At 42.3% G+C, this 14,269-nt stretch overlaps 7 protein-coding genes across 7 annotated transcripts; 4 read left to right on the top strand and 3 right to left on the bottom strand.

Annotated features, from left to right (window-relative positions):
* Positions 1-162: 162 nt before the first annotated feature.
* V1512DRAFT_225382 (nucleoside phosphatase family-domain-containing protein) lies at positions 163-2,206 on the top strand. The gene is made up of 2 exons (XM_066913816.1): positions 163-559; positions 617-2,206. The coding sequence occupies exons 1-2, from the start codon at positions 283-285 to the stop codon at positions 1,996-1,998; spliced, it is 1,659 nt and encodes a 552-aa protein (XP_066771297.1). The 5' UTR covers positions 163-282; the 3' UTR covers positions 1,999-2,206.
* On the bottom strand, positions 2,172-3,928 carry V1512DRAFT_225377 (Las1-like-domain-containing protein). Its single transcript, XM_066913815.1, has 2 exons — positions 3,603-3,928; positions 2,172-3,549 (listed from the first exon to the last, which is right to left on the bottom strand). Exons 1-2 carry the CDS (start codon positions 3,708-3,710, stop codon positions 2,233-2,235), a joined length of 1,425 nt encoding a protein of 474 aa, XP_066771296.1. The 5' UTR covers positions 3,711-3,928; the 3' UTR covers positions 2,172-2,232.
* V1512DRAFT_262952 (mitochondrial carrier domain-containing protein) lies at positions 3,909-6,246 on the top strand (the record flags this gene model as incomplete). The annotated part of the gene is made up of 6 exons (XM_066916395.1): positions 3,909-4,457; positions 4,507-4,580; positions 4,630-4,822; positions 4,872-5,085; positions 5,137-5,511; positions 5,560-6,246. Coding segments are annotated over exons 1-6 (1,519 nt in total), but the record flags the coding sequence as incomplete, so codon positions are not given.
* On the bottom strand, positions 6,063-7,026 carry V1512DRAFT_262949 (DNA-binding protein). Its single transcript, XM_066916394.1, has 3 exons — positions 6,701-7,026; positions 6,554-6,651; positions 6,063-6,506 (listed from the first exon to the last, which is right to left on the bottom strand). Exons 1-3 carry the CDS (start codon positions 6,911-6,913, stop codon positions 6,164-6,166), a joined length of 654 nt encoding a protein of 217 aa, XP_066771294.1. The 5' UTR covers positions 6,914-7,026; the 3' UTR covers positions 6,063-6,163.
* A 15-nt stretch (positions 7,027-7,041) lies between these two features.
* On the top strand, positions 7,042-11,405 carry V1512DRAFT_291270 (armadillo-type protein). Its single transcript, XM_066918248.1, has 17 exons — positions 7,042-7,690; positions 7,733-7,821; positions 7,871-8,086; positions 8,129-8,446; positions 8,493-8,591; positions 8,640-8,731; positions 8,781-8,911; positions 8,958-9,129; positions 9,176-9,545; positions 9,588-9,716; positions 9,762-9,820; positions 9,874-10,000; positions 10,045-10,298; positions 10,347-10,468; positions 10,512-10,700; positions 10,752-10,867; positions 10,913-11,405. Exons 1-17 carry the CDS (start codon positions 7,228-7,230, stop codon positions 11,054-11,056), a joined length of 3,090 nt encoding a protein of 1,029 aa, XP_066771293.1. The 5' UTR covers positions 7,042-7,227; the 3' UTR covers positions 11,057-11,405.
* On the bottom strand, positions 11,042-11,629 carry V1512DRAFT_262940 (mitochondrial 54S ribosomal protein mL53). Its single transcript, XM_066916393.1, has 3 exons — positions 11,515-11,629; positions 11,339-11,461; positions 11,042-11,279 (listed from the first exon to the last, which is right to left on the bottom strand). Exons 1-3 carry the CDS (start codon positions 11,567-11,569, stop codon positions 11,167-11,169), a joined length of 291 nt encoding a protein of 96 aa, XP_066771292.1. The 5' UTR covers positions 11,570-11,629; the 3' UTR covers positions 11,042-11,166.
* A 303-nt stretch (positions 11,630-11,932) lies between these two features.
* Positions 11,933-14,256, top strand: V1512DRAFT_208045 (trehalase-domain-containing protein; the record flags this gene model as incomplete). The annotated part of the gene is made up of 4 exons (XM_066913425.1): positions 11,933-12,085; positions 12,133-12,196; positions 12,249-14,085; positions 14,133-14,256. 4 exons carry the CDS (start codon positions 11,933-11,935, stop codon positions 14,254-14,256), a joined length of 2,178 nt encoding a protein of 725 aa, XP_066771291.1.
* Positions 14,257-14,269: the final 13 nt, after the last annotated feature.

The raw sequence follows: 14,269 nt of genomic DNA, 5'->3' as shown, positions 1-14,269 counted from the left end.
TATGTATGTGGCGGTACATAGGCGGCGGTGGCGGCGTGTGTAAGTGTATGTGCACCACAGCAGCGTAGTTTAAGGCTTACAATGCGGCAACTTGCACCGATTGCACAGCAGCTTGGTGGCAGCGCAAGAGAGCTGCGGCTTTCTTGATTTGCACACTGCTCTAATCACAATATCTGTCCTGTTATTCTGCCATTCGCACAATTGACCTGAAAGCGACTTTTTTGTTGCATCAAGAGCTTTTGTTTTTTTGACAAATTGTCCACGAAAGCCATTTCTTCTTCAATGTCGTTCCCGCCCTCTGCAGACGCAGATGGCATCAGGCGTCGGCCAAACATATTCTCATTTTTGTCTTTTAGAACAGTTAACGATGATTCCGTAAACGATTCTTCGTTTTCTTTTGATAAGTCGCCGTCTCCGTCGAAATCTCAGTCTAGGCACATTTCTCTCATTGAGGCAGCGAAGAGCAGAATCGGAAAGACTCTTATTTTTGGAACATTGTTGTTGGTTGCTTTATTTGTATACTTATCTCCTTCTGCATCAGTCACCAAATTTGTTGGAGGTAATTTCTGTTTTAGTGCTCAGGCAAGGCGCAAGTGCTGATACTGACTAGATGTAGAGCAAAAACTTTCTGACTTAAGAGCTGGGTCCTACGTGCCAGAGGTGGCAACCGATGGTACTTGTGTCAAGTCCCATGATGGGAAGAAGCCAGTGACGCAATATGCCTTGATGGTCGATGCTGGTTCTACTGGCTCTCGTATTCATGTTTATCAGTTTACCAACTGCCAGGAAACTCCCGAGCTTGTAAACGAAGTTTTCGAAATGACCAAGCCTGGTCTCTCGAGCTACCCTGACAACCCACAAGGAGCTGCTGAGAGCTTAGATCCACTTCTTGCCGTTGCTATGAAGTCTGTTCCTGATGACTTCAAGGCTTGCACACCAATTGCGCTTAAGGCTACCGCTGGTCTGAGACTACTCGGTGACGAAAAGAGTCAGAAGATTCTTGACGTCGTTAGAGCCCATTTAGAGACTAAATACCCCTTCCCTGTTGTCGGAGGTGATGGTGTCTCTATCATGGGTGGTAATGACGAAGGTGTTTACGCTTGGATTACAACTAACTTTTTGCTGGGAAATATTGGCAGCAAAGAAGACAGACCGACAGCAGCCATTTTTGATTTAGGTGGAGGATCAACTCAGATTGTGTTTGAGCCTACTTTCCCTATTTCTGAAGCAGGAGTTCCCCAGCAAATGACTGCCGGTGACCACAAGTATGAACTTTCTTTTGGTGGCCGCGACTTCACTCTCTATCAGCATTCTCACCTTGGATATGGTCTTATGGAGGCCCGCAAGAAAGTTCATGCAGCTGTGTTGAAAAATGCAATGGAGTCGTCGTCTTCCAAGACTATCCCTAAACTTTTGGTTAATCCTTGCTTGCCTCCTGGTATGAGACGGGAGGTCGAAGTTGAGGTTGCTGCGGGAAACATGGTCAAGGTTAACATGACCGGACCTGTAGAACCTTCTGCTACTCAGTGTCGATTTTTGACAGAACAGATTCTCCGAAAGGAAGCAGAATGCCCTGTTGAACCTTGTAGTTTCAACGGTGTCCATCAACCTTCGCTTTCCCGTACATTTGCAAAAGAAGACATTTTTATCTTTTCTTACTTTTATGACCGAACTTTCCCTCTTGGTATGCCTCATAGTTTCTCTTTAAGTGAACTTAGAGATTTGACAGGAAGAGTTTGCAAAGGTCAAGAAGGTTGGGATGGCTTTAGCGCTTTTCCAGGCGCTTTGGAAGAGTTGGAGGATAGACCAGAATGGTGTCTCGATTTGAACTTCATGATATCGATCTTGCATAGTGGTTACGATATTCCACTTGATCGTGAAGTCAAGATTGCAAAGAAGCTGAAAGGCAACGAGCTTGGCTGGTGTTTGGGTGCGTCTTTGCCGCTGCTTGATCAAGGCACGGCAAACTGGTCATGCCAAATCAAGCAGGTTAGCTAAATTATGCCCGCCTCTTGACAATGGTTACAGAGGTTTTTAATGGTTAGTACAGATAGACCGATCTTACATCTATGTTTTAATTGTATAAAGTTGCTTCATTGGCGCCTTGCATGGTGAGACCAAGTTTTATATTTTTTTGTTAATTTTTTACGATAACTTTCAGTTTTCGAGTTTTAATATACTGTGTCAAAGATTTTGACTACTTATGTACACTGTTTTTATGATACACTTAAATTACAAGACCCCAATTGGTCGCGGTGTCCAAGTTCCTTTTATTTCCGTCCAAGAGTCCACTGTGTTACTACTTTCTGTTGTTGCTGCAGTATCAACGCTCCCCCTTTTCCGTTTTGCTCGCCGTTCGGACATACTTGGAGATCCGTGGCCATTAGTGTCGCCATTGTTACGCAATTCGGTTGGCTCTATGACAGACCTGCTACCGAATAGTAAATCGACTTGTGTTGAGTAAGAATCTAACAGGACGTCTACATTAACTTCACCACCGTTTCCAAAACTCTTCTTTGCCAACCTCAAGATTGATCGGATTGTTGGGTTTGGCGCGCTAAGCTTAATGCATGCTAATACAAATTTGCGATACATGATAGAGAATCCATCAACTGTGTTATGGTCGGATTCGGATGACAAAGCTCGTTTCGGATGAGTCAAAATATGATTGATCCAGTTTTTGGCATGCAAAACAAAGGGATCTTCTCCGTCTTCAGTATCAATTTGAATGAAAGCCTCGTCAATCTCTTGCGTCAGTTTTGTTTTCTTAAGAGATTCAGCAACAATGACGAGACACTTTTGCAGCAGTGTATCGACTAGTTTAGCAGGCATGAGCTGCACCAATGGTGACAAGAGCTGTATACTTCTGAGAGAAGATATTTTTGGTCTAGAGTTGCTAATACCATTTTGAAATATGGCGGGTATTCCAACTAATTGTGTTGCTTCTTCTTCGTATAGGCACAGCTGCGCAAAAAGGTCTAATGATTTTCCGTAAATTACAGCGGGTGATGATCTGTCTGGTTTCTGATACTTTGTCGATCCAAAGCTCGCTTGCTCGACCTCAAGTTCGTCGTAGTCATCATCATCTTCCTCGTCATTTACACTTTGATCTAATAATACTATAGAGTAACGTTTGATCCAGTTTTCAAGAAATTTTTGTACTCGATCTGTGCCTGTGAGATTTTCTTTCTGCATTCTTTTCATTTCAGGTGTCCAGTACCTATCGTCCAACCATTTGATAGCCAAATTGGCAGTTGAACGTAAAACGTCAAGACTAGGCAGTTTTTCGTGGGTGCATGCGTGCCTTAACTCAACGAACATTGTAGGCATTCCAATTTTTAAAGCGAGTGCGTGTAAAGGCATTGCATATTGTGAATTCTGATGCTGATCCAAAAATCCGTTCACAAATCGAATAATTGCAGATGAATATGCCAGTTGCGCAGCCAAATAGTTTTCCGACTCATTTCTGTCAAGTGTAATTGCTGAAGCAAGTAATGCCGTGCATTCAATTCCGTAGGGAACATGACCTCTCGTCTCATATGCGTTCACCTAAAATTTTCAAGTCAAACTTGTGCAATTCACAACACAAAACTACTACCTACCAAGGAAAGCGCTCTTTCGCGTTGTAGAGGGAATTCGTAAAACCAGGCGTGTAACGACTGGAACTCAATGGAATCAGCGAATGGATTAAACTTTGGATGTCTGGACATTGTTCATCTGTGATTCTGTTGCTTTATGATTGTGCCATTTTATGTCTTGTTTGGACTGCTATTTGCTTGACCCTGTAACTGCTACTATTTTTTTGCTTGGCCTTGTTAAGAAGAGATTGGCTTTTAAGATTTTCACGTGTTTAAGATCACATTTGATGGCAGCGATGTACCCACTACAATTGATTATTTAATAGTGGTAACCCACTTTATTAGTAATACGTATGTTTCAATTTTAAAGTACAAATCATTTAGAATAAAAAGCTGAGCTAAATTTGAGCCTATGACGGAAAAACTAGATCTAGGTTGATCCGAGTCATTTAAACTCTAATCCTATCCAGAAGCTTGAGCTGGATGAGCATATACGTATGACGGCCGCACTCGAATCTACCCGTCATTTCGTTGGTACACTTACACGCAGTAAAACAATTAATCCATACTTGATTTGGGATACACTTTGTATTAATAGAGTGTCTTTGAAGAGACTGATTGTCTACATCAGTATGCATAGTTAAAGGGTCACATAACATTGCCTAGATTCAAATCAGAACGACGACCTAGACATCTCTGATCGGCGTTATTTTATATTAGCATTATTTATCATGCCCGACTCCAGCATACCTCCACGAAAGGAACCACAACCTGCCCGTGAAGCGAGAATACAAAAGCTTTTTGCATCTCTTGATACGAAGCGTAGATCATATCTTGATAAGGAATCCTTCAAAGACGGCTTTCATCAATTGCAACATCGTACGTATTAATTGAGATGGGATGGAAATAGATCTGACAATAAAATCAGCATTGGAATTTGCTGATGGAATTACCAACGAGGTTATTGACATGCTGGACGCCAATGGTGATGGGAAAATAGATGTATTATGAAGACAATACGTTGCGATCAGCTAAACTAATATGACTCTAGTATGGAGAGTTCAAGACCTTTGTTGACAAAACGGAGTTGCATTTGTGGGCTATGTTTATCGCATTCGATAAAGATCAGAATGGTCGTTTAGACAGGGAAGAAGTCGCTGCAGCGCTTGCAAGCTCTGGACTATCAGTTTCTCCTGATAGGCTTGGAAAGTTTTTTGATTCGATGGATCGTGACAATGATGGGTGTACGTAATACTGCTGGTCTAAACTGGGGTTTCTGTACTAATCAAGTAGCTATATCGTTTGAGGATTGGAGAGACTTTCTATTGTTCATTCCAGTTGATGACATAACCATTCGAGCAGCATACAGATATTTTTTTGATAGTTTACCTTTGACTTCAGAAGGAGATGTCATTCTTAGTGACGACAATCTCGCAGGTATAGGATATTTTGTGTCAGGTGGTGTAGCGGGAGCGACATCTCGAACCTTCACAGCACCGTTCGACAGGTGTGGTTTGATGTCTCGTTTAATTTTTATGTGAATTTAACGTGTGCCTAGATTAAAAGTTTACCTCATTGCGTATACGCCAGTCAATAGTGCTTCTGAGGCTGTCAAGGGTGCTGGATCCGCAGTGATTAAAGGAGAGGCGAGTGTAAAAAATACTGTTGTTAAAAGCCCTTTGATTGCGGCTACCAAAACTATATTGGAACATGGTGGAATATCTAACTTTTTTGTGGGTAATGGTCTAAACGTGCTGAAGATTTTCCCTGAATCTGCTATGAAGTTCGGTGCGTTTGAGGCGTCGAAACGGCTATTTGCCGAATTGGAAGGCACAACAGTCAATGAGATGTCTGGAGTATCATCCTTTTTGGCTGGTGGTATTGGTGGAACAGTGTCACAGTTTGCTGTATATCCAATTGATACACTGAAATTGTAAGAGCATATACTTTTCGATACTAACTTTACTGACACATGCGTTAGCCGAATCCAGTGTGAAGCCGAGTCATGTAGTTTGAGAGGTAACGCTATGCTCATCAAAACTGCAAAAAATATGTGGTACTCTGGTGGGCTTCGTGCATATTATCGTGGGCTTTGGTTAGGTTTGGGTGGAATTTTTCCTTTTGCTGCTCTCGATCTGGGCAGTTTTGAAGCAATGAAACGAGGCTATATTAAGGCCACCGCTCAACGACTAAAAATAGATGAGGGTGACGTCAAGATAGGTAACATGCTTGTGTTGGCAATGGGTGCACTAAGTGGGAGTTTTGGGGCGTCGGTCGTATATCCCATCAACTTCTTGCGCACAAGATTACAGGCTCAAGGTACAGCTGCCCATCCACATACATATACAGGGATGGCCGATGTCTTTAACAAGACGATAAAGAATGAGGGCTACCGGGGCTTTTTTAGAGGTCTAGTTCCAAACTTGGCTAAAGTCGCGCCTGCAGTGAGTATCAGCTACCTCGTCTATGAAAACTGCAAGAACCTTTTTGGTTTAAAATAATAAATCATAGACATTGTATACTACTCCTATTCTCGTCATCAATAATAAACTCGCAGGCAGTTCTTTATTAGTTCTAAGCGGATGTCATCTACGGCATGCCATCTTCTCTTTAGCCCATGACTCCTCTACCCAAACATCAAAGGCTGCAGGTCCAATTTCAATATTCCTTAAAGGCCACAGCTTAGGTGGCTTACTTAAATCAAGAGCTGTTCTCTGATGCTCGTCTTGTGGTTGATCATTACTAGCAATCCAAGGAGATTCTGGTCCTTGTGGTGCCTTAGCATCTTTGTCTAGTTCTACAATCATCGTAAACGTGCAGCCTGGTGGTAGCTTGCCAAGAGTAGTAGAAATCTGACTGAGTTTCATGATACATGATCTAAACTGCTCTTCCATATCTTTGATATTCATTTGAAACCTTGTGTCTTCTCTATTCAAATCAGCCATGCGTAGTGCAAATGAACCGGCCTAACTTACACGGCGACTTTTGGAAAAGAATTTATATCAAATACAAACCGTTCTAACGCTGCATCTGCATTTGACAAAATCACGATAGAAACTTTCCTAACTTCACCCTATTCTGTAAGTACGTGCAACAACTATATCACATAAAAAATGCCCAACCAGTTTCATTTGATCCAAGCAAGCAAATACAGCATTTCTTATCCAATCGCACACTTGAGGATGTCGTGATTGACGTACCGGAAAGTTATACTTGCGGGCAAGCAAGAACGATTCAGCTGGGTATATACCGCGATCATAGATGATTGTGTGAGTGCTCACAGTCAAGAAGTCAGCATATGCCGTTAGTAGTTCGACACCGGTTAAAGTCTGCATGTGATCACTGCAAAATTCAGCTCAAAGGTTACTCCATCAAGGTATTCGCATTGTTATCTAGTTTGAAACAGCTACAAATTGAAATGTAGCAGGAAAGAGACCTGGTATATAATTTTCGCGTATAGAAAGCATTCTAGATGTCCCAATAATGAGGTTAGTTCCTGCAATTTTATGTCACGTGCGTTCAAGTCGCGTTACGATGCTTGAACGCGTTGGCTCATCTGCGCTGTGTAAACTGTGCAGAACAAAATATTTGCGCAAAAAACAAATGCTTGCACGTGCAATTGATTAGTTATTTTACATATTGAAGAAGTATGGATCAGGAAGTAGTGACGATTCTTTCGGCTACGCAGTCTCCAGATCACGGAATCCGAACAGCGGCAGAGCAAAATATCAAGACCCTTCAAGAAACTGGTGCGGATCGGTTGGTACAGTCACTGCTCAGAGTGGCTGCATCATCAGATTACGACATTTCTACACGACAGTCGTCTGTCTTGACTTTAAAGTTTACAGTATTGCGCACATGGAGTATACAATTTGATGAATTCACCGGGCATGCTTTGGATCAAGAAGTGAAGGCGCAAATTAGAGCTGGGTTGTTTATGATATTAACACAGTCATGTGAATCTAAGCTAGGCTCATCGGTCGCGAGTTTAATTTCCAGAATTGCTACCGTGGACTTTCCTGATGAATGGCCAGGCTTGTTTGATAATGTCATGGCACTTTTGAGAAGCAATGACCGTGAAAGTGTTAGAAATGCTTTAATAATTTTTAAAGGTAATTCGGCTCCAAAAATTTGGAACAAACTCATTTTTTTAGAACTTCTCGACGACGGTCTGACATATGACCAGTTTACATATGTTGCTGCACCTGTTTTTGATGCACTTAGAAAGCTCTTGGCGTCTTCGGTGAGTCTTATAACATTTGGCTTGAACATGTTATTTCTAATACACCAAGATTGACGTCAAGACAAAAGCAAGTGCAATTGATACGGTGAAGAGCGCACTAAACTTTTTTGACCAATCCGACAGACAAGAGAGTAACAACATGACTGCGTTTATTAAAAATTCAGTAGATATCTGGTCAGATATAATTGCAGCAAACTTCAAAACACCGATTATGGAAGAACAGGAGCAGCACGATGTTGTCAAGCTGAAGATAAGCTGTATAAGAGTGCGTCATCTGATCGTAACGATAGAGTATACTAACAATCAGGTTATGCAAGCTCTGAATTCAGTATTTCAAGACGAAACGGCTGCTTATGCTTTTGAAAAATTATTTCTTACGGTATGGTCTGACATCTCAGTTTTTGCAGAAGTTTATGCTCGATACTATACGAATTATGGCATGGAAACATATGTATACGGACCAGATGAGTACCCTCGTGACATAAAACTACTAGTTACAGAAGAGTTCGAGTACATGAGACAGAGCCAGACTGATCGTCAAGTTTTAGCATTTTTGAAGACACCGGAAAATATGAATAAGTTGGTGTTTCTATGTATAAGTGGCGCACAAATCAATCTGGAGGATGTATGTGTGCCGACTAATTACAATAACTGGACTAAATGCTTTGCAGGAATCCGAGTGGACTGATGATGGAAACGTGTTTGTGGCCGAAGAACTCTCTCTTTCCACGAACTTTTCTTGCCGAACAGCAGCTTCTGACTTTTTGCTGGTACGAACATATGGCATGGCACTGTATTTAAATTAACGGTGACTACAGTCTGTCTGCGAACACATGTGCAGACCTCTAGCCCGAGAACTTCAGCGCGTTACAATAGAGCTTGATGGGTCAACCTCAGACGCAAAAAACGGGTATTGCATCTTAATTTTGTTCTACGATAGCTTACTAATTTCGACACAGCTGGCGTTTAATGGAATCTGCGATGTTTCTCCTCGAGTCTGTGTTAGCTGAAGACACTGAGAATGGAAAAGCTCTTGCAAAGGATGGCCTAGATGAACTGTTCGCAATTGTTTCCAAAAAATCATCCGACGGTAAGCTCTGTTCAGCTGTCACTGTACGATAGCTAACCTTTGACAGAAAATGTGTTCTTGCGAGCACGCTCTTACGTTCTTTGTGCAACGCTATTACGGAATTTAAAAGAGTCCATTTCAACTGAAACCGCCAACAAATTTTTCGGCGCTACATTAAGAGCAGCCTCAGGCGACTCTAGCTTCGTGGTGAGAGCTGACTGTTTGTTGGCATGTCAAAGGTGAGTTTATTGGAGTCTTCAGCAACTAGAGAGTCCAACGCTTCAGGTTTTTGTCAGCATACCCACACAAACACTCAAAGTCCACACAAGATAGCATTGTGCAAGCAGTTGTTTCTTTAATACATGATGCTTCTGATGAAACGCCATCGTTATTGATTGATTCTCTCGAATGCGCGATCAAGATTGGCCCAGATTTGACTCTCGGTGCAAACTCACAAGTGATTCAGATTCTGTTCCAAATTGCAGCTAAGGACGCTTCAAATGTGCAACTATCTAGTGATGCTGTCGAAGCATTTAAGTACCTTGCAGAGCACATTGAGGCTGTGCATTACCAAGCGTTTTGTGAAATTACAGTGCCTCCGCTAATTTCTAATATGAGTGCAGCTCCAACTGAGAGTGAAATGCCATTTACTGCAGTGAGTATATCGTCTGCATAGAATTATTTTTGACAATCCCAGCTTGCCGTGAACCTATTATCTGTACTCATAGACCATGCTCCATCTCCGTTACCTTCTGGACTTGTCGGCTTTGTTCTCTCTAAGCTTGCAAGCGTACTACTGAACTGTGACGATATGCAGGTTTTGCAGGTATCATACATATCGAAACTGCTATACAGTTTACTTACCTAGTAGTTTGGATCAGAGTTTTTAACACATATCATTCAACACGATGCTGCTCAGCTGCGAGATTGGTAAGCGTCGTGATAATACATGCGCTTTAACGCCTATTGACTGATATTTACAGGCGAAGTGCTGAAGGTGTTTCAGGCATTGATCTTATACTTAACTTCATTGCGAAGCTGTTGGATCCTAATGTTGACGAGTCGTCAGCTATGTGCATTGGCGACGTTGTAACTGAAACTGTCGACAAGGTAAATATTCTGCTGGTATCTTCTATCAATGCTTGACAGTTCAGTATGGTCGGAATCTAGGAGACATGCTTGGAAAGTTGCTGTCTGCCGTAGCCCAACGCCTTCAAACAGCAACGCGACCTACGTTTGTTCAAAACCTGATTTTAGTATTTGCACACATGGCAACGATAGATCCACAAGGTGTAGTGGAATTTCTTGTCAGCGTGGATCTGTCTGGATCAAATGGTTTAGTTACGGTATTAGATATGTGGCTTGACAACCTCGACGTATTTAGAGGCGATAAAGAGATCAGCTTGAAGTAAGTCCCATTATGCTCATGTCGGGAATTGAAATTCTGACAGTACAGCATTCTAGCACTAGGCAAATTATATCTGCTGCACGACGCTCGAATCGAGTCAATTATGCTAAAGGGAGATTTGATAGTGGAAAACACTGGCAGAATCTTAACCAGGTTACAGGCTAAGTCACGTATGGACATTGGATATTTTAAACTCGGATTTAACTGTATTAGGACCCTTGCGATACACCTCTGTGCCGGCGCATGTCAAGATCGTGAAGTTATTTTTAAAGGAGTTAAGTTATGATCCCAAATTCATTGAGATGTCGCATGGTGGGCTCAACACTATGACTGGGGAGGAAAAAGGAGACGAAGGTGCTGAATGGGAGGATGTGTTTAATTCACCCGAAGACGACTTTGATGGTACGTCTCTACGTTTGCTCTAATGTCATTTTTCAGTTGTAACGTTACCAGCAGATATAAAACAACTGGCTGATCGATCGAATAGCGACGACGACAGTGATATTGACGATGGCAATGACTTAGAACGCCGATTCGATGACGGTCCGGGCATTGATCGAAAAACCAGTGTAAGCTTCATATCTGACTGCAAGACAAACAACTGATAGTTTTAGGACACGCTTTCAAGCTTCTTCAATTCGCTCTGCCAGAATGAATCGAAGAGACTGCTTCAGATGTACCAGTCATATTTCAATGCAACAGAAAAGAGCAGCATAGAGATTTTTCAGCGGATGTACTCAACCTCGAATTCGGCTTGAAAAATGCACGCTAAGTCTGAGATGCATTGATTTGTATATAATTGCAGCATAGAGAAAATTATCAATAGTTTGTCATGATTTATCCTATTATACAAAGCGGAACTGGTCCTTTAACCGTTCATTTGTTCCTTCAACTGCATAGCCCGTGAATGGCGATCAAGCTGTTCAACCACATCCCCAATTGTTGTTTTGCTGGGATCAAATTTCAGAACTGTTCCGTCCTCTAGCACGATTGTTAGCTGGCACACTCTTCCACGCTACTTGTGAGCAAAAATTACGTACTATATTCGACTTGAATCAATTGCTGCTTCTGTGGGCTTTCTGAAACAATGTCTGTCTTTAATTTTATAAGGTGTCTGCTTGAAGGGGGTATTCTAGATAAAAAGATTCGAGCAACTTTGCTGCCTATAAAGTTTGTTAACTACTAGCAATTTGGCCTCTAGTCTCTGCCGTCATACCAGCAATAAATGGGTCCAGTATCACAGTTGCTGACGCAAAATATTTGGTCATCATTTTGCCTTAACTTGCACCCTGCGTAAACTCGAATATCTGTTAATGCTAGTAATGATTTTTGTCGATGTCGGAAAAGCTAACCAGGTCAGAACGCGGCTCAAGGTTTAGTTAGGTTCGAGAACAGCTTCTTTTGGGGTCAAAAGAGTATCTGTAAAGCAGGCCATGTTGATCACGACCCTCGGTTTTGCTATACCCAACATAACAAGGCTTTTCGTCGGTATTCGACTGCGTCATAGTCGTTTTGGGAGAGACGAGTGCAATCAATCGCACACAAGATCATTTAGATTGGCCAAAACTTCGATCTCTCACAGATTTTTACTACTGAAATAATACACGTGTTTTACAGAAGAACCATATGTAGTTATGGCAAACAATTCAACCCAGTCAAGGCACTCTTCAGCATCTTCAACTGGATCAGTCGATCCGTTTTCAACCGCGCAGATCTACTACGGTCCTGACACTGATTTCACCACTCATAGAGGCAATAACTTAGTTCGTACCAGAACATTTTCAACTGTGAGTTATATTTTTGGAGTTCAATGGTGTAAGTGCTAATGGTGCAGGTTCATTCGTACAACGCGCCATCCGAATTCAATGTCTCCGCACCCCGCAGAAGAGGGTCATTAGGTAGACTAGCTTTGATCTTGTATTTTGTATATATAATAACCTAAATAATTAGATGCTGATACCATGAAGCCTCGAAAATTTCTGGTGGATGTTAATACTACTTTGCAGTCGTTACTGGAAAGCGAGGATACAGATGGAAACATGCAAATCACAATAGAAGATCTGGGACCAAAAGTGCTTCAGCTTGGTACTGCTAACTCTAACGGGTTTAACAAATATGACATTCGTGGCACTTATATGCTGTCTAATTTGCTACAAGAACTTACGTTGGCGAAAGAGTACGGTCGAAAGTCAATCATTCTGGATGAACAGCGTCTTAACGAAAACCCCGTCAGTCGACTTTCCCGACTGATTCGCACCCAGTTTTGGGACTCACTGACTAGAAGAATTGACGCATCATCACTGGATATCGTTGCATTTGACCCAAAGAATAGATCAAAGGATCAGAGCCCGCGCATATATGTACCGGTAGGTGAAGACGAACAGTATGAATATTACATGAAAGAAGGTGAAAAGCGCCCTTACTTGAATCTCCAAGTGGAATTTTTACCTAAGGACATCACACCCGAGTGGGTGAAATCTGTGAACGATAAGCCTGGTTTACTAGCGCTTGCTATGGATCATGTGAAAGACGAGCTCACAGGGCAGCCAACTTTAAGAGGAAAGCCATTCGTTGTACCTGGTGGACGATTCAACGAGTTGTACGGATGGGATTCATACATGATGTCGCTTGGGCTTTTGGTGGACGACAGGGTTGATTTAGCACGTGGCATGGTCGAAAACTTTGTGTTTGAAATTAAGCATTATGGCAAGATTCTTAACGCCAATCGGTCATATTATCTTTGCAGATCGCAGCCACCGTTCCTCACTGATATGGCGCTAAAGGTGTATGACAAGATCCAGTTTGAGCTGGGTGCTATGGCATTTCTCAAGGAAGCAATCAAGGCTGCTATATCCGAATATAAGAAAGTATGGATGTCTTCTCCTCGTTTGGATCCAGTGTCAGGTCTATCACGTTACCGCCCTGAAGGTCTTGGAATACCGCCAGAAACTGAAGCTAGCCATTTTGAGCATCTACTACAGCCTTATGCCGAGAAACACAATATCTCTCTTCAAGAGTTTCAAAAAAGGTACAATGACGGAGAGCTTAAGGAACCAACACTAGATGAGTACTTCATGCATGATCGAGCTGTCAGAGAGTCGGGTCATGACACGTCATATCGACTCGAGAAACACTGCGCTGACTTGGCTACCATTGATTTGAACAGTTTGCTTTACAAATATGAAGTGGATATTTCGCATACTATCCGGACACGCTTTAACGACAAGTTGATTATGGATGATGGTAGTTTAGAAACTAGCGCAAGTTGGGATCGCCGATCACGTAGACGCAAGATTCTAATTGATCAGTATCTTTGGGATGAAGAAACTGGAATGTATTATGACTATGATACAGTTTTGAATCAGAGGTCAAAATATGAATCTGCAACCACGTTCTGGGCTATGTGGGCTGGTTGTGCTTCCCCAAAACAAGCTGCCAGGTTGGTTTCAAGCGCCTTGCCAAAGTTTGAAGAATTTGGTGGCCTTGTTTCCGGAACTGAGAAATCCCGCGGTGAAGTTGGTCTGGACCGTCCTAATCGTCAGTGGGACTACCCCTATGGCTGGGCACCACAACAAATTTTAGCCTGGGTCGGCTTAATCAGATACGGTTACGAGGAAGACGCAGATCGTCTAGTGTACCGTTGGCTTTACATGATAACTAAGGCATTTGTTGACTACAACGGCATTGTCGTTGAGAAGTACGACGTGACACGACCTGTCGACCCACACCGTGTCGATGCCGAATACGGAAATCAAGGAGCTGATTTTAAAGGTGTTGCAAAGGAGGGGTAAGCGCTTTGTCAATTTTGTTTAGCTTTGATTTAACGAAATTCAGATTTGGTTGGGTTAATGCTTCCTACAATTTCGGTCTGACTTTGATCACCAGTCATGCCCGCCGTGCTCTTGGGGCTCTTACTCCACCTGCTCTGTTTTACTCTAATCAGCACAATTACGTTTAGAATTGTACACAAT

This window comes from Lipomyces arxii, assembly GCF_038497795.1.
Source record: "Lipomyces arxii strain Phaff 12-163 unplaced genomic scaffold V1512scaffold_8, whole genome shotgun sequence".
In the NCBI taxonomy this organism is placed as follows: Eukaryota; Fungi; Ascomycota; class Lipomycetes; order Lipomycetales; family Lipomycetaceae; genus Lipomyces; species Lipomyces arxii.
The sequence above is the reverse complement of the archived record's forward strand: the minus strand, read 5'-3'. Positions and strand labels throughout refer to the sequence as shown.